This window comes from Adiantum capillus-veneris, chromosome 15, assembly GCF_014529385.1.
Source record: "Adiantum capillus-veneris isolate H3 chromosome 15, ASM1452938v2, whole genome shotgun sequence".
NCBI lineage: Eukaryota > Viridiplantae > Streptophyta > Polypodiopsida > Polypodiales > Pteridaceae > Adiantum > Adiantum capillus-veneris.
The window spans coordinates 146,032,967-146,060,746 of record NC_140945.1 but is presented as its reverse complement, the minus strand read 5'-3'; the positions used below and the strand labels follow the sequence as shown (position 1 = coordinate 146,060,746).

The following is a 27,780-nucleotide window of genomic DNA, read 5'->3' as shown; positions in this document are numbered from 1 at the left end:
TCATGAAATTTGTCAAGATAACGGCACATTTTTCTTGAGTAGCTTTTGAAAGTTCAACCAAGTCAATGTTGTAACCAAACCGCAGCTGCTCCATCGCGTACAATGTAATTCCTTATGTTTTTGTGTCGAGGAGTTGTTGTGCTTCAACATTACGCAACATACTCTCATCATCATCGTACTGGATATCAAGCTCTTCAAGTATTTTCTTCATGAGACCTGCAGGATGTAGGAGCAAGCTTCTTAGCACGACAGATAGAAGGCATTATATTTTCCTTTTCTAATAGTACCTGTTGTCATCCTTTCTGTGTTTCGTGTGGCCATCGTTTGGTCTAGAGATTTATATCTTGCGTCGCACTTATTCATGAAGTTGCGACGTTCTTGAAAAGTATGGAACCCCTCAATATACACATGGGGTTTCTCGCCTGCTGAGTTTGCCAATCTCATTTGCTTAGTCGTGAGGTAAAATCTCTTAGGTTGTATCGCTGGTTGCATTTCCTTTGCGTTGTTCGTGTATTGCTTGAAGAGTTGTAAAGAAAAACGAGTGATTGATTTGCATGTGTATACACAGGCAAATGCAAGATCAAAGAAGCGTGCAAAATGTACCGTGTTGTGATCCATTGTTTGATTCAGTTTCTTGCACGTTAAAAAAATTATTTTGATGACATCTTGAAGTATTTTTGAAACATAAGATCTGACAAACGTTTAAACACAAATGAATGAAGTGAAAAAGGGAAGAGCAGTAAATTTACAGAAGGTGGATCAGAGTGAGCAGGGGTGATAGGGAAGGTGTCTCAGCAGTGCAACATATTGAACATGAGAAGTCCACAGAAGAGAAGACAAGCAGTTAAACAAAACTTCCTGCTTTATATAGAAGGCAGTTACAAGGTGATTTCATATGTTTAATAGAAACAGGAATTGATACTGAAGAGGATGTAGGAAACATTCCCGGCTAGAAGTTCAAAAATCTAGATGGTGTGAACATCTCTGGCATAGGTAGCTCTAGTAAATGTAGCCGGGTTCGCTCAGTGACGCGTGATAGCATCACGTATAGAAGGCCAGGGGCGAAAACTTCTTTTACAATGAGCAAGACGTTGGAGTTGATTGTTGCGCCTTGGGACTTGTGTCCAGTCATAGAGTAGGCGAGAGCTAGTGGGAATGTGGATTTCTGGTACCAGTGCCCATTAAATGTCCGTCTGCTATGCTTGGAACGTCGAAGCGTAAGTTCCTATTTGGATGTGTCGAGTGTGACTTTGATTGCTTTGACGTCTCCTTCTTCATCTTGGAGGATTTCGTCTACGCGACATAGTGATCCATTGGCTGCTCCAATTGTTAAGTCTATGTTCTTTGTTATCATTGCCTTTGCTCCTTCTGCTATTCTGTCAATTGCGTGGAAGTCGGGATCTTCAAGCCATGCTTGGAGCTCAGGGACGTTGTGTGCGTTTGTCTTGAGGCCGATTCGGATGATGTGACTATGCTGATGGAAGCGTTCAAAGAGAAGGTTATTATAATATCGAGCGTCACTCTTGTGTGTGCAAATGATTGTCATATTCCTATCCATGTGTTGCTCTATTTGATCCTGCGTTATGATGCAATCACCGAGCGCATCGTGGATCTCTTTCTTTGTGGGGAGCCTGACTCTTATTGTATTGAGGAACTCTATGAAAGAGATATCTTTTGCATGGCACACTGAGCAAGACATAATGTACGTAGTAGTAGTGGACCAATAAGTGGAGCTTGTGATGTGGCATGAGTAGCAATGATCACTTTGATGCCTGCATACCGGCGGCAACTGTGCCAAATCACCGAACAATAAGAGCTTTTTATATTTGAATGGGTCTAGCAGTGTGCCGTTGGTGACATTCACAATTTGTCGTACTATGAGATCAAAAGTTTGCTTTGTCAACATAGAAATCTCGTCTATGATAATCGTGTCTGCTTCTTTGATACTGACGTAGCTGTCATCAGTTTCGAAGATTGATAGGGGATACTGCTATGTGCGCACCGGTATCTTGAATTGGTAATGGACAGTTGTTGCAATGCTGCTCAACCTAGTGGCCGCTACACCAGTCGAAGTAGCGAATGTGACAGTTTTCCCTTGCATTATGAGTTGGCTTGTGATATATCTTATGAGGACGCTTTTGCCACTGCCAGGAGTGCCTCTGATCACATGCACACCACCCTTTGCTGCTGTGAGCTTCTTGTAGATCTCTGCTTGTTCAGATGTCAGTGACGCGTTCTGGACGTTTTGAAGCTCGTTTAGAAGGGCAGAGATACGAGAATTCGTGTCATGTTGCTCGTAGTCTGTTGCACATCTGGAGATTGAAATAAGGTAGCCTTTGTTGAGGATGTCTTCTGTAGTATCATATTCTGAAATTGGTGTGTTTGATCTGTCGTGAGCATATTTCGTTGTGTATACTCTGTGATGTACATCTCAAGGTCCTCATCTATCAGTATCAAATTTCTAAGTTTGCACTCAAGATAGTATGACCTGGATGTGTTCTCCGGTGAGAGCAGCTGGGATTCGTTTCTGAAGGTGATCCTCTTTAGCAGCACACTGTAAAAGAAAGCCTCCGGATGATGCCCTAGGTGGAAGTCTGTGAAACGGACCAATCAGTGTTGTCGCTCCAGTGATTGGCTGTAGGTGTTCGCCTCTGAAATACTTTTTTTCCTTTTTTTCCCTTCATCACTGTGTAATTCTTGTGGAAGTCGTAGAACGTAAGATTCTCCAGACTTTGTGGTCGTGCGCAGTACAGATCAACAGGGTGCAGCACGACATCATTGTTGTGAGAAATGATTCGTTGTCGTAGTGCCTGGGGTGATGAGTAGACGTATTGGACGGTGTCACTCTTTGAAATGATTGGGATTTGCAAATAATTTAATGCCACTTTTGTTGCTGAGATAGGCTTCGACAATAAAGAGGCTGAGATCAGCTTCAATTTCACATTGTCAAGGCCACCTAGGCCTAAGCGCTCTGCATCTTCTGAGCAGATGTTGAGATGGCCCATTGGTTCATTTTTGAGTGCATACTTCAGGGCGTAATAGGACAATGTTGAATTGGTGACCCGCTGTATATTCATATGTGCACCCCATAGCAGAAGCAGTGTAGGGTGGTACGGTACGACATTTCTGTCTTCATGCTGGGGCCTGAAGTATTTCCATCTGTGATTTTGTTCGTTGAAGACTGGGTTTGGGTTTGGCTGCGCATGAAATGGAAAACCGTGTTTACATACTCCATCTCTTTGATCGTGGTAACAACTTGTACGACACTTGTGAAGTTTTTTCCTGAGCACGAGTTGTCGGAGGTGGCTCACTTCTGGCAAAACCACAGTGCTGGTTTCTTGCGGGATGTATGCAGTTATCTCAGCAGATAGTTGCTTTGTCTTCTTCATGCATCCACAGTATGACATGAGCATGCAGTGATCCTCTATTTTGGACCTCATATCTAACCAAGTGGTGTTGCACACGGCCCAACACACCTTTCGCAAGTATATATTTGGACATAAGCATTTGGAATTTAGTGTGGAAGGTGAGGGCGCATTCGACCGGGCAGTCTGTCCAAGTGAAGGAAGCGTTCAAATGACGTGCAATTAGCTCGATCGTGTCAATCTCAGGCCATCTTGTGTCTGTGACCTCATCGGAAGTAAAAGTCAAGAAGAAATCAGGCATTCCCCATTCGTCCACCATTGCTATCAAGTCCTTTATGTTCTTGCGGTGCCACGAGAAGGAGCCTGGCATGCTGGAAGGGGTGCTGTACCGAAGCACATGTCTCACAGTGTCCTCGTCAGTTGCTGTACGATTGGCCTTCTTGTAGTTGTCAATGTCCCTTTGCAACAAGCTCGTGTGTGTATTGTTAGCCAACATAAGAGCCTGCTTTACTTGGTACATTATGAGCAGGTATGGCTTGTACAGGGTGTAAACGAAGAACAAATTCGATGCACGTATCTTTACATATATACTGAAGTTGATTGTACCATCATATTGGCCTTTCCCGAAAGGAAACAGGAATGGAAACGCTGCTATCTCTATTGTGATGTCGTTCACGGAGCTTGATGCGGCAGGCATGCCATTGGGCTTGAAAGTAACTGTTCTCTCAAGCAATTGTTGACGCCCACGGAGCTGCAAAGAAGCAAATTCGTAAGTATCGCTAGCGGTGAATGCTCTTCTCCTGGCTGGTTCAACGATGTTTTCGATGATACCAAACATCAAACTCGTGTCAAGCTACGCCATCAGTGCAAACAGTGCATTGTTTTGTTGGTGCTGAATGATCTTGCTCACACTATCTTGACTTAGTATGCAGAGGCCAAGCTTATTATTCGGTCGTTCAGCCATCGACATGTACTTCTGTAGTACGAAGTTGTTCTCAAGATTGAATGCAAGTATGTCTGCCACTTGTGATGTAGCTAGGTCTTGCTCTGTGAAGGTTGTTCTATGCTCTTTACTCCATGACAGCAGAGGGTTATCTAATGTTGAACGTCTGTCTAGTGTACCACGTACAATTGTTGTCACTGTTGAGATGGTGTTGATAGATATGTCAATGATGCTCAGTAGTTGTATGTGAAGCTGATTTTCGTTCAGTATTCTTCTTGTGTATTCTGGAAGTAGCGGCACACAATATCTGCGACGTGCACTTGAGTTCTCACAAGAGGAGCACTGCACCCATTGTGTTTCTATTTGTGTAGCCTCTAAGCTAGATACCAGTAGACTGCTAGCGAACATTGCAACCGATGTCTCATCTGGAGCTTGAGTACAATGAAAAGAGGCACTTCTTTGGATGAAAACTACACCACAAACAAAGCATATGCTTAAAGGTCTGAATGTCGTTGCTATTTCTGAACTCCATCGGTGTACTAAATTGACGATATCAATCCATGATTGTGAGCATGGTAGAAATCTAGCCTTCTTCTTGATTGAAGTGCGATGTCTCGCTTTCAATCTGCTGAGGTGTATCCTACGCTTTCGGTGATGGTCCATTGAAGGCTTCAGTCAGACTCAATCTTAATGGTTCAGTCCGATCAAAACCTTGTGATTTAGTTACTAGTCACGGCTAAGCAGCGAATAGTTCAAGTGTTTGAAACAACTATGTACCTGGTGCTGGATTGCGCTGTTGTGGGGTTTCGGACTGAGAAGAGGCAAGCGGTTGCTGATTTCTTGAATGTCCCTTGCAAATAATAAGTACGAAGTGTTAGAAAAGTAATAGCACAATGTTTAAGGTTCTGAGAGTAATCTCATTATTTGTATGTGTTCTTTATCTCTTATGTTATAGAAAAAAAAGAAAACGTGCTGGTGTCCCTGACGGGGGAGTTTGCACAGTCCTCCCCAATTTTTATAATACGAGAGAACGTGCCATTCCCACGGCAGCATGCAATTTTCTATGTGTTCCTTTTTACTGTGTCCTCAGCGTTCAAGATTAAAATGTGGCACTTTGTACTCACCGCACGTTGGAATATGGCGCCGTTGCAAATGTAGAGGAGATGCGTCCAAGTTTCTCTTGATCTGTCTGCAATGAAACACGTTAGAGTTAGACCATAAGTAGTTGCGCCTACAGAAATGAGCTGAGTAAGGTAGTTGAAGGTGGACATACACACATAGCTGCTATAATTGCTAGTGAGACCCCTTTATCCTCAGCATGGACACCCCCTACCCGTGCATAATAACTCTCCCCTCCTAGACGTTGCAGAAGGTGGACATGGTCTCAAAACATCAAATTAGTTATCCATGCAAGATGCACTAGCAAGTATTGAAGATCTACAGGACAATTGGCAGCATTGTGAAATGAGGAATCACCAACCAAACAATTAGAGTTGATAAGAGGGATTTGCTAGTAGTGTTGTGCGATGTGACTAGCCTTGTCCTGCTAACGCCATCTGTGTTCTCCATGGCCCTCAAGGTCCTCCAACTACTCTTACCGACAACAGGCAGTAGATCGTATTGCCCCAACGCTACTACCACACCCTGCATCATCGCCACAAACCTTGGAGCATTGAGTTTTAGGGCACCACGACTCTGTCTAGTGGGTATAGTGGGCCAAGTTGGGCTCGGCAAAGAGACGCTCTTGGCTCACATTTCAGAAGAGATGCAACAATCGCAATGTGCATTCAATCATGTGGCACATGTGGAATTTGTGAATGAAAGCCCTGATAGTATTGGGATCAGAGAGACGCAATCATCCCTGTTGTGGCAATTAGGAGGTCAAGCCATATACTTCCAAAGTGTGCTGGTGGGGAAAGGAAAATTGAAAGAAAGGTTCGAAACTCTACAAACATCAAGAGCATCTGTATGCATCGCCATCGACAATGTCTGGAGAGCACAAGACTTGGAAGATCTGCTTCCTGCAAGATTTTCAACTCTTCTGCCATCACTCCATATTTGCATCATAATCACATCATGAGCGACGAGTACAGTGGACATACTGAGTTCTCACTGAGGGGAAATTCTCAGGTTCTGACATTCAAGCACCATATCTGCAGAGCCACGTGCACTCAAAAAAGAGGCAATTCCCCTCTGACTGCATCATATCAATAGAGGTATTTACATGTTGCATTTGATATATTATGATTGCCTCTACGTATGCCTTTACGGGCCTTCTGAGAGAGAGAGAGAGAGAGAGAGAGAGAGAGAGAGAGAGAGAGAGAACCAAGTGAGAACTAACGCTTTTTCACTATGGAGGAGATTGACGCTTTACTTTAGAGGCCCATGAGGCAATTCATTAGCTAGAAGCTGACCCATCAGCAGTGGGAATGCATGATGAAGGAGACCATGACCTGTCAGCACGTGGAATGCAGCATATTATGACATGTCAGAACTTGGATGCGATTCGTGACTTCCCAATGATTGGATGCCCACATCATCGTCTGCAGAACTAAGTACAGCAGATCTGCAGCCCGGGCGTGATCAGAAACTGGAAGCTGATTGGCTGAGCGTCACGAGAGGCCTTCTGAGAGAGAGAGAGAGAGAGAGAGAGAGAGAGAGAGAAGAGAGAGAGAACCTACCTGAAGCTGCGAACTGAAGCGACAAGCACCAAGAAACGTATGCCTTTACGGGCCTTCTGAGAGAGAGAGAGAGAGAGAGAGAGAGAGAGAGAGAGAGAGAGAGAGAGAGAAAGAGAGAGAGAGAGAGCCTACCTGAAGCTGCGAACTGAATCTTGCGGAGTACGAACTGTCAATCTGCTTCAAACTGCCTATGAACTGCGTTTTTTGTACTCTGCGTGTTTGCTGCGTTTGTTTTAGAGCTTTACAGAGCGCGGCAACTTTTCACTTTGTTAGTTACTTCACAGCTTTTTATTTTTGCTTGACGACGCTGCTTTTATTAGAGCTTCATAGCGCCGACTTTTTTAGAGCTTTAGAGGGAGATCGTGTCAAGCCACGTGGACTGCTGAGAAGCCAAGAAGGGGGAAAATCCGCCACTATGCTAACGAAGTTACCAACGAGTTGAAGTCCGTGCTGTGTACAGGTGGAAGTCGTGTAGGGGAAAAATAGTCCACGGCATGTGAGAAGAGGAGGGAAAGTTGGACCAGATGGGGGGGTTGCCAAGTGCGTGGGCAGAGGCAGGAGAAAACCGCCATGCAAGGGAGTGACAAGCGAGGGCATTAGATTATTGAGAAGAGCCTGAGGGGCCGCCAGGGTCATCAACGACCTGGAAAGGCCAGAGGACGAAGGTGTTACGGGGGGTATTGCTGCAAGCAAGGAGGCGGAGGCCATCGCTTGGGGAGAGAGGCGGCCTGAGTGGAGCCAGCTAATAAGGGAGCGCAACTGGGAGCCCAACAGTTTCGAGGCTGCACTGCATGTGGCAAGGGGTCCGACCCTGAGCATGATGAAGAAAGGCAGCGTGCAGAAGAGAAGGAGTCCCATAAACATATGAAGGCGGGAAAATATATATATACAGGCCAGCGTTTGAAGTCCCGACAGGCTGCATAGAAAAAAAAGGCTTTATTAGGAGGTTGTCCATGGGCAGGTAATCGTCAAAGCTGCGAACAGAGGCCATCAACAAGGAGGGCGCTGTCGGGGGGAGGCTAAGCTAGTATAGGCTACTCAAGAACTAAGAGGACCTCCGTCTGCAAACTCGTGAGAGGAGGAAGGTTGTCCAATGTTTTTTTTGGTGTGAAGACGATACCATTGTACCTTGCTCTCATACTTTTGAGATGAATTGAAGAGGGTCATAACCTGAAGGTCCCTCTATTCCTCGTCATCTTCTCTATTCTCAGCTCGACCAGATCTTGTGCCTTGGCTTGGTTGTGTGCGTGTGTCGCCCCCAAGTTATGTGTGTGTACAAGCCAGTTTCTTACAACATTTTTGAAAGGAAGTATCACCTATGGATATGGACGCAAAGCCAAAAGCTCTCAGGCAAGATGTAAGTGAAGAATTTAATGTTTTTCTTAATCGGTTTGAAGAATGTTGGGCAGAATTAGCCACATCAATGCAATTGGCCAACGGTGACTATTTCAAGATGAACAAATTTATGTCATGTCTACATCCCAAGGTATGAGAAAAGGTGGATTTTGAAAGCCCCCAGAACTACAACGGTGTTGTAGCAATTGCTCGAGCAAAAAGCAAGAAGATCAAGAAGAAGATTGAACAAGGTATGATGGGATACGAGCAACCACCGAGCTCTCAAGGCGAGGTTCGTGCATAGGATCAAGCGAATCCTCAACACTGGGTACGTACTGCTCAAGATTTATCGGAACAAATGCAAGAGCTTCGTTTGAGTGTGATGGACAGAGGGCAGCAAAGAGTGGGCAAAGGAAGAGCTAGGCAGTTGCCTGGCCGTTGTTATAATTGCGGCAAAGAAGGTCACTATGCACCGTATTTCCCGTATCCACCAAGGGTAAGAGGAGGTATGTATCCACTCTTCGGAAGAGGAAGAGGACAAGGGCAACTCAACGGACAAAGAGAGCAGCAGTCTGACAATCCTATACCTCCTGCCCTCAAGGTAATGAAGAAGCTCATCGCGTTAATATGATTGGAGTAGATGAACAGGTAGTAGATGTTTTGGCCAACAAGAGAGCACGTGAAGGAAGAGAGACGGAGACAGAGCGGGAGACTAGAGCTTGCAAATGCAAAGGAAAAATCGATGAAGGTAGAGAGCAGGCAGAGACGAGAAAAAGAAGAAGGCGTAAAATCAAGCAATCCGACTACCAACTTGGAAGGGATCATCTCGAATATGACTTGGTGAGTGATGTCAAGAACCAAAAGGCTAATATTACTTTCGGTCAGTTGCTTGCCTTAAATCCTAAACTGCGATTTCAGTGGTCTACTAGTGCTAGCACCATGCTTCCACGGGACAAAACAAGAGTGCATATTGTGGGGAATCTAGCATTGAGGGTTGGGAGTCCAGCAAATGTGCTTCCACTTGTTGATGCTCTTATTGAAAAGAAGATGCAGGTACAGACATACATCGATGGAGGGGCCCAAGTGTGTGTCATGACAGAATCCGCCATGAAGGATGCCGGAGTTAAAACAGTGGTAAGATCTAATGTGCGAATGATGATGGCCAACCATACCAAGGCCAGGTGTTTGGGCATAGCACAGGATGTGAAGGTAAAAGTTATGGGTGTTGAATGCCTAATTTTTTTTGTTATGAAAGCTGGCGACAATGCTTACCCTATCATATTGGGTAGACCATGGCTTCTTGCAATGGGGGCCAAGCAGGATTGGGAAAAAGGGGTATTTACTTTATTTGATAAAGAGAATGATAGAAAGGTGATGCTTGATCTATGGACGAGGGAGAGTTGCTCTCATCCCATGGCGAAGGATGAGGGAGGTGATTCTACAACAAGCTACGAATACGAAACAGAGTCAACCTATGATGAAGGCTACACAGATATAGAAGAGGGAAAGAGTGATGATAATCTCCTCCAAATTGATGCTGATCTCTTTGGGGTTGCTATCGATAACTCTATTCCCAAAAAAGGTATGCAAGCTCAAGTTTCTCCTCTTGATGCTCAAGAGGTAAGAGGTATGCTAGGAGAGGACTTAACAAAGAAAGAGAAGGAAAGTTATGCGCAACTTTGTGCATCCTATTCTAATTTGTTTGCCACTGAGTATAAAGATTTGCGAGGTTCCAAGGAAGTCAAACACAGGATACTCAAGGAGGGGCATAAACCAAAGGCACAAAAGCTAAGGAGGTTAAGGGAAATTCAACAGGAGGCTCTCTGGCAGGAAATCAACAAGCTATTGGATGCAGGTATTATCTATCCCGTGCAAGAATCTGAGTGGGTCTCCGCGGTTGTCATAACACCTAATAAGAACGAAAAATGGCGAGTGTGTGTTGATTATAAGCCTTTAAATGTTGCTACCAAGCGTAACTATTATCCTTTACCCTTTCAGGAGGAAATTTTAAATCAAGTTGCAGGTCATGAAAGGTACTCTATTATGGACGGCTTCTCTGGATACTTCCAGATAGGCGTTGCACTTGAAGACCAGATGAAAACCACCTTCATTTCACCATGGGGTTGTTTTGCCTACCGCAGAATTCCCTTCGTCTTGGTGAATGCTTACGCAACTTTTCAAGATTGGATGAATAAAGTGTTTGGTCCCTACCTTGGTAAGTTCATCAGAATTTTCATGGATGACATAGGGTGTTACAGTTCCAAGGCTGATCATTTGTCCAAGTTAAAGCTATGCTTTCAACGATTGGATGAAGCAAGTAGTCAATTGAATCCTAAAAAGTGTAAGTTAGCTCAACCTCGAGCTCGCTTGCTAGGGCATGTGGTCTCACAGAATGGTATCAAAGCAGATCCGGACAAGGTAAAGGATCTTGTGTTGATGGAGCCTCCCAAAAGTGCTACAGGTTTGGCATCATTTGTGCATAAATTGAAGTACCTCTCTTGATTATTTTGGATGCTTTCACAGTATGTATACCCTCTTCAAAACATGAGTCAACAAGTTCATAACTTTCAATGGAATGAGGACACACAAATAGCTTCTGACAGGGTTAAAGAAATCTTATGTCAATTGCCTATTGTTTGTCCTCCCAACCGTGAGGATGATTTTTATGTTGCTATGATAGTGGGTACAGTTGCAATTGGTGCAGTCCTACTACAAAAGGTAGGGCGGTGTTACAAACCTGTCTACTTTGAGAGTCGGGTCATCAGTCTAGGAGAGATGTCTTACACAGAGGTTGAGCAATGCGTGATGACACTAGTGTTTGCTTGCAGGAAGTTCAAAGTGCATTTAACTGTTTGCACGTTTTATGTGCTTACCCCTAACAATTTATTACCTGAAGTGGTGCTTCACCTACGATCAGGGAGACGCACTATGAAGAGGGTGCTAGAGTTACAGGAGTTCAATTTTGAGTTTAAAATTGATCACACTTGCAAGTCACATCTCGCAAATGTTTTGGTAAATAAGGGTGTAGATTTGCCAGTGTATCCGAGGGTGGTTCGAGAAGAGACAAACAATGAACCGGATCTAAAGGAAGCTTTTGTCATGTGGTTTGATGGTGCTTACAGGAGGGTTGTCAAAAAAGCCGAAGGTGGGGCCATTAGACAAGATCCACAAGATAACACTATTTTGTCAAAAGCTTATGATTTGGAGGATGTGCATACAAACAATGAGGCAGAGTACTTGGCTCTCCACTTGGACCTTAAACAGTGTATCGAGTTTGGAATATCCAGGCTCAGAGTGAAGGGAGATGCCCTTTTGGTTATTAAACAACTATTGGGGCAATGGCAGGTGAAGAGGGATTCTCTCAAGCATTGGTTTTTTTCTATTAAAACGTTGTTGAAGTTTTTTGAAGTGGTGCAATTCAAGCATGTTAGGAGAGAGAAAAATCAAGAAGCTGATTAGTAGCTGAGTACAGATACATGCAACAGGTTTATATGTGACGTCGGCTAGCTATGCAGGTAGGGAAACACTAAAATATGTGGATGATTTCTTGTGTCATAAAATCTAATATCTAACCAACCCAAACTATTTTCTCATATTAAATTGATCACTTAATGTGGGAGAATAAACGGGAACAAGTGTTAAGATATAGATATGTGCTTATAGATCTATCTCAACACGCGGCCAATAGTAAAGGGGCTCAAATGGGAGATGGTCTATCAAGAGCAAGGCTAACCAATGGAGCTTAAGACCTTAGGGTTAGCTTCATTGAAGACCTCCAATAATGTGTGTAAAAGTCCTTTGACCTTAGGTAAGCTAGGGCTGAGCTTGAGGTGGGAACCCGGCCCAAGCTCGAGGTGTTTGTCATGCTTGAGGTGCTTGTCATGCTTGAGGTGTTTGTCCTACTTGAGGTGCTTGATTAAGGTGCTTGAGGTGCTTGACTTACTCCATGCTTGAGGTGCTTGACTTGCCGCTTGATTAAGGTGCTTGAGGTGCCTTGACATGCTTGCCTGAGATGCTTGTGGGAATACCCCCTAGTCCAAGTGCTTTGTCATGCTTGATGACTAAGGTGCTTGAGCTCCTAAAGTCAAAAGCATCCCTACAAGAGGGGGGGCGAGCCCTTTTCCTAGGTATTAGAGAGAGAACACACACTCACACTCACAAGGGAAGCCCCAGCTTGAAGAGGCAGCAAGGACACATGTCAGGTCCCTACCCATGTTACCTTCATGTGTTGCTTGAAGCCTATTGGCTAGGCTTCAAAGGGGTCCAATGATAAATTACTTGAATTATCTAATTTTTTTTGCATTTATCAAGTCCTCTCTCTCAAAGGGGAAAGGGGGACACTTGTCCCAAGGCTATCCCTGTAGCTTGTAATGGCTTCTGCTTGTGATTGGCTAGGCCTGGAGGGGTCCAATGAGCTTCAAGCATGAGCTACAAGGGGGGGTCGACCCAAGCAAGCTAGGGGGGTGCTTAGGGGGTATACTCACCCACACACACTCACAAGAACTCTCATTGTGTACTATGCAAAGTGCAAGAGCTCCCTCTCCTTCTCCAAGCAAGTAGAGGTTGAGAGCCTACACCAACACTCTTGGCTATGGAGTGCAAATCCAACCAAGAGCCATGCTTCAATGCTTAAGCTTGCCATCTCCTTCTTCTTCATTACTATGCTATTATGTATGCTAGCAACAAGAGTATGATAAGTGAGGAACTAATTCTTTCTCCTACGAAATGTTTCTTCTTCCTCTTCCCTACCCTCATTCCCTGCTAGCTCTCTCCACCTTCGAAGGTGTTTGAGGTCTTGGGACTGAGGCTTGGGATAGTTAAAGCTTTCTTCAAGTTTATGTTATGTTTGTGATGCATGAAGCCTTCCATCTTCATGGCATCACCTAGGTCACAAGGAACACAAAGACTGTATTGTAACAAGTCTCTCTTTATGGGAGAAATCATAATACAAATGCCTATTGGAGGGGGGGACGGGATCCACATAAATCCGGTCCTCAACTGTTGTCATGTTCTCTAAACTCTCTCTCTTGCAAAAGTATTGTCTATGCCAAGTTAACTAATTGCTATGATTATGTTGCTATCTTCAATTATGTCAACCCGCTATGCTCACAAAATCATTTCTTGAAAGTACTCTCATTAAATTCCGCTACTCTCTCATTGAATAGGCAAATCCCATTACATCTTGAGCACAGGTCAAGGTCCCGCAGGCATGTCCAAGCTACAGAGGAAAAGGATTACCCAAAAGGCTAGCAGGTTCACTTTGATAGGTGAAGACCATATGGTATAAGGCCATGATGGAGTATTGAGGAGGGTTATCTACAAGGAGGAGATCGGCATGGTTTTGACACAATGCCATGAAGAAAGCGGGCATCAAGGTAAAGATCAGGTAATCTTTCGCATTCTCAGAGCACGTTTTTGGTGGCCATCTCTTGTAAGAGATGTTCATTACTGTTGTAAGACATGTCACGAATGTCAAGTTATGGGTGATCGGCGTTTAGTGGCGGAGTCACAAGGGGCTATCTTGGCCCAAAATGCATTCGAAAAGTGGGGATTGGACGTTAGTGGCCTGCTTCCCAAGTCTACAAGTGAAAAAAAATACATTTTGGTAGCCATCGACTACCTCACTAGATGGGTAGAAGCCAAAGAGGTCAAGGAGGTAAATGCTCTTTCAGTTGCTCAGTTTGTATTTGATTCTATCAGATAGAGGACAGGGATTCCGTAGCAAGCTAGTATGTGCTTTGGTAGAGAAGATGGGAATTCAACACAGATTCTCATCTCCCTATCACCCACAGTGTAACGGTTTGGTTGAAAGTGCAAATGGTGAGATCATTAAAATACTCACCAAGTATATTTATAAACAGGTGGAAGATTGGGAGGAGAATCTTGATAAATGCTTATGGGCCTACCGAACTTCTTATAAAGTGGCCACCAATTTCACTCCCTACGAATTGGTGTTTGGCAAAGAAGCAGTCTTACCTGTACACATCCAACTAGGCGCATTTAAAGGTTTATGGCGAGCTAATGTGAATCAAAGAGATGTTTTGCAGGACAGGATCACACAATTGGAGACTTTGAAGATGGATCAAGAGGCTGCAGCAGATTTCTATGTGCAACAAAGAGAGAAACGTGTGGCGAAGTTCAATCAAAGATTGCCAAAAAAGGAGCTACAAGAAGGGCATTTCGTTATGAAGTACGAGAGCTACCTTGATTTCACGTTCCAGAAAAAGTTCAATAAGAAGTGGATTGGGCCCTACAAAATTACCAAAGCTTTCCCTAATGGTACTTATCAGTTAGAGCGGTCCAATGGTAAGCTCCTTCGACACAGGGTAAATGGAGTTCGTCTCAAGCGCTATTTCAACAGAGCTCTCACGCCAGATGTTCATCAAGTTCTTGTTGAAGAGGTTGGGCATCCCACTTAAGGGTGCAGTCCAAGATAGCAAAAAGACATGAATAAAACTTTGTACATATGACTTTACTTCATCTTTGCATAGTGTTAGCAGGTTTACAGTTTTGAATAATAAGAGCTTTCATTGGTTGAACATAAATGTTCAACTAGTGGGTTGGGCAATGATGGTGCAACAAAGTTATGTCGGTCTAGTAGAATGGTTCTTGCATTGGTATGGAGTCATGCAGATACAGGTTGAGGCGGTGAAGTCAATACTAGCTTCCGGTAGCGGCAAGCTTGATCATGATTTGTATGCCAAACGTGGCAAATTAGCACGTCAAAGATTGTTTTTTAATCTCTAATGATCGGTATGCTCGCAAATGCATAACACATGCTATCCGGTTGCTCTATGATTCAATCATTTGGTTACAGGGTTTTTTGGAGATCCATTTCACGTTGAAGCTAGGACGATGCCATCTACCGTGGTTACATTGACGGTTGAAGCATCCAATGATTGTAGCGGAAATATCTCCGAGTATCAAAGAGATGGTTTCACTACAAGAGGTTGTGTGCTCTTGTGACGTTGTTAGCGACGGAAATACACTGGGTTTTTATAACCCCCGGCATCGCTAAAACCGTCGCTAATAGCGTCGCTACGAGAGCGTCGCTATATGCGTCGCTATATAGAGACGCTCATAGCGACGGTTATAGCGACGTTTACACAAAAGTCTATAGCGACGCTTATAGCGATGCTCCAAAGCCATAAATAGCGACGGTTATAGCGACGCCCGAGAGAAATTTTTTTTGGTGACAGGGCATTGAATGCCCTGCCACCCATCAAGCATATTGTACTTGATTCACTTTTTAAAAAAAGTGCAAGGGTAGATAATAGACCCAAAATAGTCACCCACAAGACGCATTGTTTGCAAAATTGACAAGCGTAAAATTGACAATAGGATATTTCACGCCAACTTTCTCTCGCGCAATAGAGATGGTTATGACCTACATTTGAGCGAGCTTTTCTTCCGACATCTCCAGACAACTGGTTACAGCAGGATGACCAAGTTAGACCATGTTCATTATTGTTTATTTTTCCATGTTTATATATTTACACTAGAAACTAATGCTTTTGTGCAAAGCAAAGTACCGCCCAATGACTTGGCATCATGGTCAATGGCACACAAGTTTGGGGAACTGGCAAAATAGGGAATATCACTCCCTACCAATACCTTTGTGCAAGGCACTTATGGTTTTGGCTCTCAAGTTTGAGGCCATCACTTTTGCCAAGGGCTTAAATTTCTACATGCACGGCATGCTAGCTAGGTACATTCAATTCTACCGCCTTATGAAATATGCTCCAGACACTTTGTCACGGACAAGATAAGTTATGGATTGTTTGACATGATTTTTGGTGTTGTCAACGCACAACACCACTAAAAAGAACCTAAAACATGGACTTGATTCACCGGCAAAGTGCCCTATTCAAGTCATCCTCATACTGTCACAACCCATACACGATAGATGGTCAAGATTTGACTTGTGTTTCCTGTTGCCTCTCTTGATGAGAGTCTCATACAGACAGATTGTTGTATACTTATAGAATAAGTGTAGACGGCTGAGATAGTTTCACTAGGTGGGAACGCTCTCTTGTGAGACGGGTAGTGAATCAGTTAGTAATTACTACGGTAATTACCATGGTAAACCCAAGGCATATAAATAGGGCCCATTACATTGTAATCGGGTTAGCGTTTTGGTGGCAATTGTTGGCAATTGTACTCGAGTCATAAATCACTGGCAGTTGTTGTCGGCTGTACTGTGTCTATCCTTTTGTTCATAAGCCACATCATACTCATTCTAGTCCTTCATCTATAATTCCAACTAAAGCAGTATATTCCAGTTATACTTACTCTGTACTCAGTAATCTGAATCTGAATCTCATTCTCAATACATAGTCTGGTTCTTATTCCAGTAGGTGTATTCCAGTCAGTTTCTGTTCCTTTGTCCAGTCTATTGTCTAAACTAATACATCACCAGTAGTTGAAATCTTCTAACACTGGAATTAGCTATCTCAAGAGATCAGCTCTGATTCCAATAAGCTCCAACCTAGGCATAAGATGCACACAAGCACATGGATTGGGTACGCACTACATTAGGTTAAGAAACCTTCCTGAACCCGCATTCTCTTTTTCTCTCTCTTTTTTATTTCTCTCAAAGAATAATGAAAACTTTCTAAGTAGCTTTTGAACATGTTTTTTTGGGAGTCAGCCTCAGCTAAGGTGCTCTAACTCTCAACTAGAAATTGGGCAAAACGCCCTCTACATTAGTCTTCATCGTTTTGTTGATTGAACACTAATTGCCATAAGGGCTATGAGCCACACATGCTGGTTAAGAGTCATTGTCAGATCTTTCTCGGGTACGACCCAACTGTTGGCATTCCTTGGGTGATTTTTCTTAAGATCGAATAGATCTACCTAGTGGAGTACACAACGACGTTAATGAACAAGCAAGAGTCTTGTCATTACGGATGTTGTGGGTGTCATTTTTGCATGACATGTTTTCAGTGCACCACTTGAGTTGACTTTTTGATAACCATAAACTCAACTCAGCTGATCTCTAACACGGATTTTAGATGCAACAAACCGTTGCGACAGCATGGCTGTCCATAAGAGCTAGGCTTCATACTTGGTGGATCTCCTGCTCTCTCTATAGCACTACGAGTGCCTATGGAAGCATTGTTTTAGGGTAAGACCCACGGTGCTAGTTTGATTTATTCCTGCTACACTTTCAAGGAAAGAATTCCGCAATCTACCACATGGTCGCGAAAAAATTCAACTTTTCAAGTTGATTCTTATCATTCTACGGTTAACTATGTTGGTTACTGTTACCTGCTAGTTGAGCAGTTTCTACAAAGGGTCTTACCAAGGGGTTTGACTACGTTGATCCTACCCAACGGGTTTGGATTGCGAAGAACACCCAGGGTTTCCAGTGCAATGTTGCTTGGTTTTTTCACAGGTGGGAGACGTGCTCCTGTGCATTTGAATACGGGTAACTGAACTTTCAGCTCAATTCGCACGGCCATGCCAAGGGCATGTCGAAACAAGTATTTTGGGCCGTAGTGTCCAATGTACATTATGTTGTTATGAATTCACTTGTCGGATTCGATTTGTCACATGTTGTCACATGGGATACAACATGGTCTAGGGACTCAAGGAGTTCGGTTTAGCCAGTGTGGAGTAATGAACGAGGGTCCCCTTTCACTCTTGTTGCGGAGTGTTTATAGTTACCTCCACACACAAGTACATCTTGTACTTGTAGGATGTTCTTTTTTCAGACATCCTTAGTTGAGACATATTCCACATGTGGAGAATATGAGTCTCTGGGACTAGCACTGGCTCCCCCTACTTCAAGTATGTGTCACGACAAAGTCCCTAGGTGCTGGTCAAATCTGTTTTCTAGACCATTTTTAGCATGACGTATCAGGAGCAATTTCAGTGGCCAAAAATTTTCGGATACTTAGAATGACTTGTTAAGGTACAAGTGCTGCTAAACAACATTACAGATGGTTGTTTTACATATAGAAAGGCTATGAGTTGCTAATGAAAACGTTTCATTGTTTGTACCTAGAAGTGATCATTGTTTCACTTTCTATTATGGTTCAGACGTTTCAGCAAGGATTGCAAATGATTGCAACTGAAAGTATTTAGTTTCTTTTCAGAACTATTTACATTCCTCTTTAATATGTGCTAGGGGCATCACATTTTCCATAAGTATGGGCAAGGATGATCATGGATATAAAGGTTCAGATCTGCTTTTTGCTAAATGCATGCACACTAGGTGTTATGGGCCCTAGTGTTTAGCAAAGGCTGATTTGGAATGGCATGCGTATTCATCAAGTTGTTGCTTATGAAGCATTTTGCACTCTATGTGCAGTATCTCTATGAGATTACTTTTGGGTCTACCAATCACCAACAGAGGTCATGGCTTGGTTTGGGTGCTTGTGGATTTTTCAAGTTAACCACAATGGTTATTCTGGACATTGTTGATTCCCAGTCATCTGGGAAGACTGTCTATAAACCGTGGGGGAAACACACCTCAGTACTGTCAGTTATCCAAGGAGATAGGCAAATTACAAAGTGTAATCTGGTACTAAATGATATGCAAAGTGCGTACATTAGCACCAAGAAATCCAGTTAATAAGCATTTATTGCTCTACTTGGAGTTTGCTTACCATAAGTTAAAGCATGTTTGTGACTGGGTGTAGTCTCTTCATGTATAAATTAAGTTCTCAACCTTGAACACTAGTTATGGTGGGGTTGTTTATTGCTGAAATTGGAAAAAATTCAAGGACTTAAACTTGGTTGCTGATGAGTTATCTTAGCAAGTTACTTTCATGGAAAGTGAAAAGAGGTACTCTTTAGGGTACATCCTTGTGTGATAACTCGTTTTGCATACTCATGTGTGTTCTAAATGGAGTCTACACACAATGATTGGATATGAATTGGTAACACAAGATGGTTACAAATGGACAACAATGTGAAAAATCAAGATGTTACTCCTGGTTTCATTGAACCTCCTGCTGAATCATGTTCCGATCAACCAAACAACTAGATCCATGAAAGATGCCACTATAGAAAACATTAGTGTATCATAACTCTTGTTTTCGAGGACGAAAACACTTCTCCAAGGGGGGAGTAATGTCATGCCAAGGGTAGGACCAGGTACGGACATGGGCGAGGATGGACATGAAGTCAAGGGGTCCCTATATTTGGCAGGCCAAGGGTCTATAAAGGGCACGGCTGGGTGGTGATGAGCATGGTCCAGTCCCATCTGTTCTTATATTTTCCATGGCATGTTTGATTTTGTATATGTATGCATCCTAGCCGCATATCTTACTAGGTGGTGCCCCTATTGTGTACCTCCCATGATAAGGCCATTGTGCATAGTCTTGGTGTAGAGGCCACCGGGCCTGTTTTGCACTTCCACCTCTCAATAAGTTGGCCAAATTTTGATCCACTTCAAAATTTGATAGCACAAATGCAACACTGATAATATTTTAATCACCATAATCATACTAAAATGGAAAATTATCACAAGATGATGATGAGACAACGAATTTCTTTGAACCTTACCTTTTAAACTTTGCATTATCCTTACCAACTTGACACAAGTCTCAAGGAAATTCCATCATCCTTTTCCTAAATTAGCATATAGCTATCAAGGTCTCATGTAAGTTTCCCTACTTCCCAACATCCTAAACAGTCTCTGTGAGGAGTCTATAAGGTACCTTCTAGCGGTGTGAAATCAAAAAACATTTTTTCTAAATGATTTTAAAGAAAGTGATGGATTTTGAGTTTTTATTTGGTTGAAATTACCTCATCCTTGTTACCAATGTCAAAATATCGGCCAACTACCAAGGCTTACCATATCAATGGTAGCAAAGTGAGAACCAAATACACAAATATGCCAATCCATGGACGTTGTTGACTCAACTAATGCATGGAGGATACGAAAGGTAGCCAACCTCTCAAAAAATCCAAGTCTACCGTGTATATTCAAAGCGCATGTCACAAGTGTATGTCAAACACAAAAAGCTAGTTTACTTTTCTGTAAGCTCCAAGTGATGATATGAGGTAGCTCTAGCGCCCCAAATGCACCCAAACATACTACATGAATAGTTCATACCATAATACATGTCCTTGTGATGTAAAATCCCCATTTATACACCTTGGAAAAATCATGCCTATTTTCAACCACCTATTTTTAGGAGATTGGTTTGGGCATCAAAAGCAATAGCATCCCCCAAGTAAGCTTTACCTACTTCTATGCTCAAAAATTAATTTGGAAATGTATTTGTGGACATAATTAAAATCACAAAATACTTCAAAAAACTTATATTAAATGAAAGAGCTTTCACAGGTGAGCGCATAGCTATGCTTGGAACTACAATGCTACACTGTAGAAGGGAGATATGAGTTCAAAAATAGGAAAGAAGACATAGTTGACAACAATAGTTGTATGCTCACTTTCATCATCCCAAACTTAAGTTTGTTTTTACAAAATTGGCCTTGATACATTAGCCAAGGTTTAAATAGAGACTTTTACTCAAACTCATGATAAAATAGTGTTGATTATCATATCTAAGCAAAAGATAATTACAATCTGGAAGCTCTTGGCCCCTATTACATATCAAACATCTTCAAATTAATAAACTCAATTACAAAATGTTGAGCTCGATGAGAATTTCATATAATAATCAAAATGAAATTACAACGGTTGGGCTCAAAATGATAAAAGTGGTGTTCTTGCTAGCTTGGCTGCTAACACACCTCTAATCTGCCTCAAAGAAATTGATATCAAGTAAAGACTCTGAGATTATAAGGATTTAGGTTGAATTACTTTAATCCCCACACCTCAGATAACTAAGGTGTAGAGGATTCAATGTGTATACAAAGAGCATGCACTCAAGTGGGTAGATGTGTTTGTGATTATGTGTTTTGTATACCCATCCCAACATACCCTCATATCCTTGTGGAGAAACTAGTCCAAAGGTTCTATGGATTCAAAGCAAGGAGTCTTGAGAAAGAAGATGTCTTTCCCCTACTCAAGTAAGTAATATCCTCTATCTTCTACTACCACCAAGGGTGGAGGGAACCCATGGTATACTCCACCTAGCTTTATATCCTTGAATTTATCAACAATTGTGTACACATCCACACCAAAAATATTAATATTAGAGCACAAAATACGCCTACCTTCTCTAGAATTTCAGCCATTGATTCCATTGAAAGAGTGCCACAAAGGTAGTTTCCTTGGATCGAGACACTAAATTCTCTTCAAAGATCATTTCTAATAGATCCTTCGAAAGTCTCTTCTAATTACTATAAGTAGAGATCCTAAATGATACAAATTTTGAAACCAACATGGTGCTGACAAACCTTAACAGCATGAAGAGCTTAAGGGTCCAAAAAGGGATGGAAAATAACAATGTTTTTAGGTCTTTAAGTGTTTTTTTGTATTTTGGTTGGATTAAAAAAAAGTTACAAATGAGAAAATATTTAATTTGGGTGCGTGATTATGCATGTTAAAATCCCTGGATACGGGTAAGATTTCCTCATTGTCGCTAAGATCATTGGGTGCTAGACACATGCATAGATTGTTTTGGAGCCCTCTCTAGTGCTTAAATCGCTTTAACACCATATTAATGAATATGGCAATTTCCCAATTCCCACTTTCAAAATGATCTTAAGATTTGACCACATGGCCACATCTTAGCCAAAGCTTTTAGAGCATGGCCTAAAAGATCTTTTCGAGGACTACCTTGTGGAAGAATTGGCCTTAAAAATTAGTTTGAGATTTGTCCATATGGAAAAATCTTTAAGACATTGGTGATTCCCAAAATTCTAAAGTTTCAAACTCTCCAATATTGTGTTTTTTATGCTATTTGTCAAAAATCAAGGTTATGGATCTTGAGAGGATAGCTCTAAGCAACCAACACCCCTATATATCACCAAAAATTGTAATAGCCCAAAACTATTTGAACTCACATCTTTTGTTGCTAGTAGTATATTTTGACAAAATTTTGTAAGATGGAGCCCGTTGAAGGCCTTAATGGAAAATTTCATTTGCTAATGTCAAGTTTTGATTGCAAGCTTTGCTTAAATTGTTTACAACACTGGTACCCAAATGAAGTTGTAAGCAAACCTATGGGTCCTAAACCGTGTTGCCATACTTTACATTCCAACAATGCAATCTTAGCCCAACCTAGTTTTGAGCTTTGTGAGTGTTGCATAAATGCAAGGAAAATGAGAAATCTTTTTGATAATATCATAAGGCTATCTCCACCAAAAAACAAGGATTGCATATTCAAAACTACATGGTCTATAAATAAATAGGGGTAATTTAGTTACAACCACAAACTGGCTTGTTGAAAAAATGATATAAATTGGTGGACTATCATCTCAAGACCTTCTCTCCTCTTTGCTTGATAATTCAAATCTTTGTGACTATTTTGTTGCTTTGACGTAATCTTTTAGCTTGTTTGCATTTGCAGGCACACAATAATACAAACCATCCCTTATATTTTCTCTGATTCATGAATGGGTTAATGATATTTCCTCAACAACATTCATTAATCCCCACATGTGGTATCATATACTCATGAAATTAGTAGTTCCTAATCTAATTAGTAAAGTATCTCTCTAGTTAATTGGTATCCTTTAGTTAATTATTGTACCCCACTAATAAATTGCTTAATTGATCATGGGTGGGCATGTTCTTGGTTTACCTAGTGAGCCACTACCCTTCACAATTAGCTATGATTGATTGGGAAGAAAGTAGAGTTTCCCTGTCATTTAGACATTCATTAATCCTAAATATATTTATGTTATAGTAAACTCTTTGATGAGTGCTCTAGGTAGATCTACTATTCCCCTTGTCAATTGAGCCATTGGAATATCAATGATTATTTGGAGATGGATGTGTTGACATGCTATTAAGCATTTTACTAAATTAAATCAATGTTATTTGAGGAGAAATGATCATATCATGATTGCAACAATGCTTTATTAGTTTCCAAATGGTAGGGGAAGAGATCCAGCAAGTAGCATTGTATCCAATCGGGGATCTTGAAAGTAAGAAACATTGGGAATATGTAAGACAGTCTCCCCATAGAAACATGATCGATCAAAGTGAAACAAGTTTTGGCCAAAAAATACGAGATCCATCTATAATTACCTCCATGATGATAAGGATAGCTTTTGGAGTTAACATCAGTGTGTCGGAAGGAGAATACCCACGAGTGGCCTTAATGTAAAATATGTTGGGCACATCTTCCATGTATAGCTCTGAAAGACGAACTGATACACAAAGGGTAAATTTCATGATAGAGTAATAGAAGCACTAAGATCATAAGCTTTGAACTTGACTACATTGTGATCTACCAGTACACCATCCTCTTATAAGGATCAAGGAAAAAATAGGACGAGACATGTCAAAGTGGCTCCATAAATGGGAGGAATAGTAGGTGACAAAGAACAATACCAAGAAGCCCCCTCCCAAGGAATAATTGTGGTGACTACAACCTCTCAACCATCCTCTTAGATGGAAAGGCCTTGTCTAGAGTTGAGAACCCTCTAGAGAGGGAAATCGAGAGATATGACCCATCAAATAATGACCATAGGGTCCCTTATATGGACATGAAGGGGATAATCAACACTGAGATGATATCAAGAGGAGGTAGGTGCCCAATGCAACTAGCTATGCCCCCCAACACATAGCCAATGGTTGCCAAAAATTCTAGTATGAGTTAAACAATAGGTAGAAACTATAGTGGTTGAGTCCCATACAATGCAATACTACACATATATAATAGAAGGGCAGAAGAACATCCAACTGGATTCTAGAAAACATTCTTCAAACTTTGTCCATACACTGTAGATAGCACTACCACATAAAACTACTACAATCAATTACAGGCTTGTGGCTCCAAGCAAGAAATCAATAGCAATACATGAAAAGAAACTACAAATAACTGAACTTGAAAGAGAGAGAGAGAGAGAGAGAGAGAGAGAGAGAGAGAGAGAGAGAGAGAGAGAGAGAGAGAGAGAGAGAGAGAGAGAGAGAAAGAGAGAGAGAGAGAGAGAGAGAGAGAGAGAGAGAGAGTCAACACAAAGCGGTAGAGTTTCCATTCCAATATTTCTTTCCGCCATGTTTTGCTTGTGAGTTAGCCTGAGCCAAGGTGCTCTAACTCTCAGCTAGAAATTGGCCAAGATGCCATCCAAATTAGTTTTCATCGTTTTGTCAATTGAACACTAATTAACATAAGGGATATGAGCTACATAGGCTGGCTAAGAGCCATTGTAAGATCTAGGGTAAGACCCAACTATTGGCATACCTTGGGTGATTGTTCTCCAACTTGAAGAGAGCTAACAAGTGGACTCCCCATCAATATTAATGGCCAAGCAAGCATTGTCAGGAGTTTTTTTGAGCAAGGGATTGCGCATATGTACATACACATGCATGGTGCATCGAATAAAGGATTACCTAATTTCCATAGCCAGGTGGTTACGTGGGGCCCACATGTGTATAGGTAGGACAGCATGTACATAGTGCAACGATTTTCACTATTATCAATACTAGTGTGTTTTTTCTACAATAAGGAGGAGTTGGTAGCGTGTAAAACTTCTCGAGGAAGCTATCCGCGGGCCGACGACGTAAGGTCAGCAGGTGCGTCAGATGACATCTAGTGGCGTCAGGAGGGCGAACGGGGTCAATATTTGCACGCGGATGAGGACGGACACAACGTGGGTGTTTGCTTGTGAGAATTATGCAGAAAGGTCATCATGAGGACCTTTTTTTGGGGCCACTTCACGTGGTTGCGGAATGCATTATTGGGGAAAGCTGAGTGCTAGGTGTGCGGATGATGAAAAAAAGGTGACAAGTATGCACTGCGAGGTCAGTTTTTAGCCTGTTCGGGGTCCGTTTGAGGTCATCTAAAAGGCTAAGGGTGCCCAAATAAAAAAGCTAAGTGTGGGAGCTGAAAAAACTGAGAGAAGACCAGAAAAAACGTGGAGAAGAGAGGAGGAACAGCCGCAGGTGTGTTTTTGCTCATTTTGGAGCCTGTTTTGGCCGTAAACTGCTCATCCGAGGTCGGATTTGAGCACTTTGACATTGTAGACTGGGGTTTTGGGCTGTTCCGGACGCGATGGCGCTGTCCATTTTGCCAAATTCCTCACTCTTTTCCTGCTGTTTTTCTGTGTAAGTTCTCCTATGAGCGAAGTTTCTGCTCTAGTTTGTGATTGTATCTGGCTTATTTTACCCATATTGTGTGAGCTATTTGCCCCATTGGTGTTGGCCCAAGCTCAATTGTATCTAAACATCAGAAATTCTCCTCTTTTGAGCTGAGTTTTTTGGGTGTGTGTGTGTGTGTGTGTGTGTGTGTGTGTGGAGTGGGCAAGTGGATAGTCTCTCTCCTCTCACTCCAGAGGTGTGTTCCCTGTCTTGGCCAGGTGTGTTGTCTAAGCCGAGTGGTGCCCCATAGTGTGTGTGTGTGTATCTTCCCAAGGAGTGTGTCAGGTCGTTATAGAGGCGCTGTGTGTGTTTTCATCCCGCTCACATTCTTTTGGTGCCCCCACGGAGGATCTTCTTCGAGTACCTTCTGCTTCGAGCTTCAAGCTTCGAGCTTCGGGATTACAGGTTTCAGATTACAGGTTACAAGTTACAGGTTACAGGGACAGATACAAGTACAGGTGATTCACACAGGTACAGGTAGCTGGAGTATAGTGATATACTAGCAGTGATGTCACTTGCAGTTGTTGTGGGAATGCATCACTTGGCGCCTATTTGAGCGCATTGTCTGCTGGATTGTACGTTACTTGTGGAAACTGCCATTGTACGCATTTGTGGAGCCATACTTGGTTGTATTTGGCAGTCCCAGCCATTTCTGAGACTTGGTCTGGAAGATAGTCATTTATGAGACTTGACTATATGCGATTTGCATTAGCCTTTGTGTGAGGGTCGTTAGCGTGAGGTTTTTATTGAGCTGGGGGATTCTCAAATGTAGAGATCCTTTCGGTGATACATGTAGCTGGAGCACCCTTTTTGTGACCTCGCCATAGGCTATATACTAGTGAGTCCTATTTGATGCTCGGGTTCTATTGTTGGCAGTTTATGCATACAGATACAGTCTATATTTTGGGTTCTCATTGCTCTACTTCTGGGGAAACTCTGTCAAAATTTTTCCAAAGTATGATGGCTGGTCTTTTGGTCTTTTGAGCCATTTTATGCTGTTATGCTGCTGAAATTTTGGCAAAATCAGAGGATAAGACAGGTGTGCTTTCTTGGGAGCTTCATGGTTGGCTTTAATGGATGATCAAAATGGCCCTCAGTTCACTCCTTTTCATTTAACTCAAAGAATTCAGATTAATGTTCATGTGTCCAGGAAGATCTTTTTCCAGCAGCGCATAGTCTTTATGTTTGGGTCAAGAAGATTGAGAGAGATCCTGGAATGTCCTTTGCCTGTTGTAATTTCGATGATCAACTATGAAAACTCATTTGATGTGCATGTGTTTGTTCTCATCTAAAGCTGAGCTCCATTGAAGTTTCTGGGGATTGGGTAGTGAAAAGTTTTGGGTTCTTGCACGTGTGTTTGAAGGGGTCCTCTAGCCATGGCTTTCTCTTATCCGGAGTTTCATGGAAGAAGTGATGAAGATGTGGAGGACTTTCTGGAAAAGATGGAGGTTGCCTGCATTAGCAACCAGATTCATGAACCGGCGCAAATGTTACGTCTTCTCCAAATTTGTTTGAAGAGTGATGCACGAGCTTGGTCCAAAGCATTTGAAGAGGAGTTGCGTGTGGCTGATCCACCTGTAAGGTTGAGTTGGGACAATCTACGACATGGGTTGGAAGTGGAGTTTGTGAAGATAGAAGATCCTGACAAAGTGTGGCAAGAAGTACAGGCTTTGGTGCAAAAGGAAGGTGAGCCAGTAGATGCGTACATACGTAACTTTTCATTGGCATGGGAGCGAATGTGCAAGGCCTTAGCACCACAGGTACCCCCGCCTGACATGATGAAGAAGGACAGGTTCTTAGCTGGTCTTTGGGAGAATATACATTGGAGAGTGGAGCTAAAGAAGCTTAGGACATATGAAGATGCACTAGAGGTAGCAAGGAACAAAGAGTGGAAGCTGAGGAAAATGAGCCAGTTAGGGGTGGAGTCTTTGCCCATGAGGTATGAATTTCAGCCTATGGACTCTTTACAAGGTCGTATGTCAGGGGTTCATCATGAACCAGTGGTTCCTGTTACTACTCAGGTTATGCCAGCAGTGGTCACTACAGCAGTGCAAGATGATGGCCTAAGGCAAGACATGAGTCAAGTGGTTGATTTGATGAAGAATCTCAGCCTAAACATGCTAGGTCAAGTGGGAAATAATCGAGGTCGAGGGCGGTTTGCAAATCAGCCAGGAGGTGAAGAAAGGCCTAGGAATGGTGTTGGACAAAGCAATGGTAGGTTTTGGAGGCAGACGCCCACATGTTATAATTGTGGAGAGTTGGGTCACATCAGCGCGCAATGTG

At 42.4% G+C, this 27,780-nt stretch overlaps 2 protein-coding genes and 1 pseudogene across 3 annotated transcripts; 2 read left to right on the top strand and 1 right to left on the bottom strand.

Annotated features, from left to right (window-relative positions):
- Positions 1–469: 469 nt before the first annotated feature.
- LOC147441631 (uncharacterized) lies at positions 470–6,408 on the bottom strand. The gene is made up of 6 exons (XM_086483761.1): positions 6,262–6,408; positions 5,433–5,497; positions 5,086–5,158; position 2,179; positions 604–633; positions 470–525 (listed from the first exon to the last, which is right to left on the bottom strand). The coding sequence occupies exons 1-6, from the start codon at positions 6,406–6,408 to the stop codon at positions 470–472; spliced, it is 372 nt and encodes a 123-aa protein (XP_086339887.1).
- A 1,147-nt stretch (positions 6,409–7,555) lies between these two features.
- Positions 7,556–11,697, top strand: LOC147441630 (uncharacterized; annotated as a pseudogene). Its single transcript, XR_015184372.1, has 2 exons — positions 7,556–10,179; positions 10,323–11,697. The product of XR_015184372.1 is annotated as an uncharacterized LOC147441630 (transcript).
- Positions 10,368–14,743, top strand: LOC147441629 (uncharacterized). Its single transcript, XM_086483464.1, has 3 exons — positions 10,368–10,742; positions 10,848–11,669; positions 14,186–14,743. The coding sequence occupies exons 1-3, from the start codon at positions 10,368–10,370 to the stop codon at positions 14,741–14,743; spliced, it is 1,755 nt and encodes a 584-aa protein (XP_086339590.1).
- Positions 14,744–27,780: the final 13,037 nt, after the last annotated feature.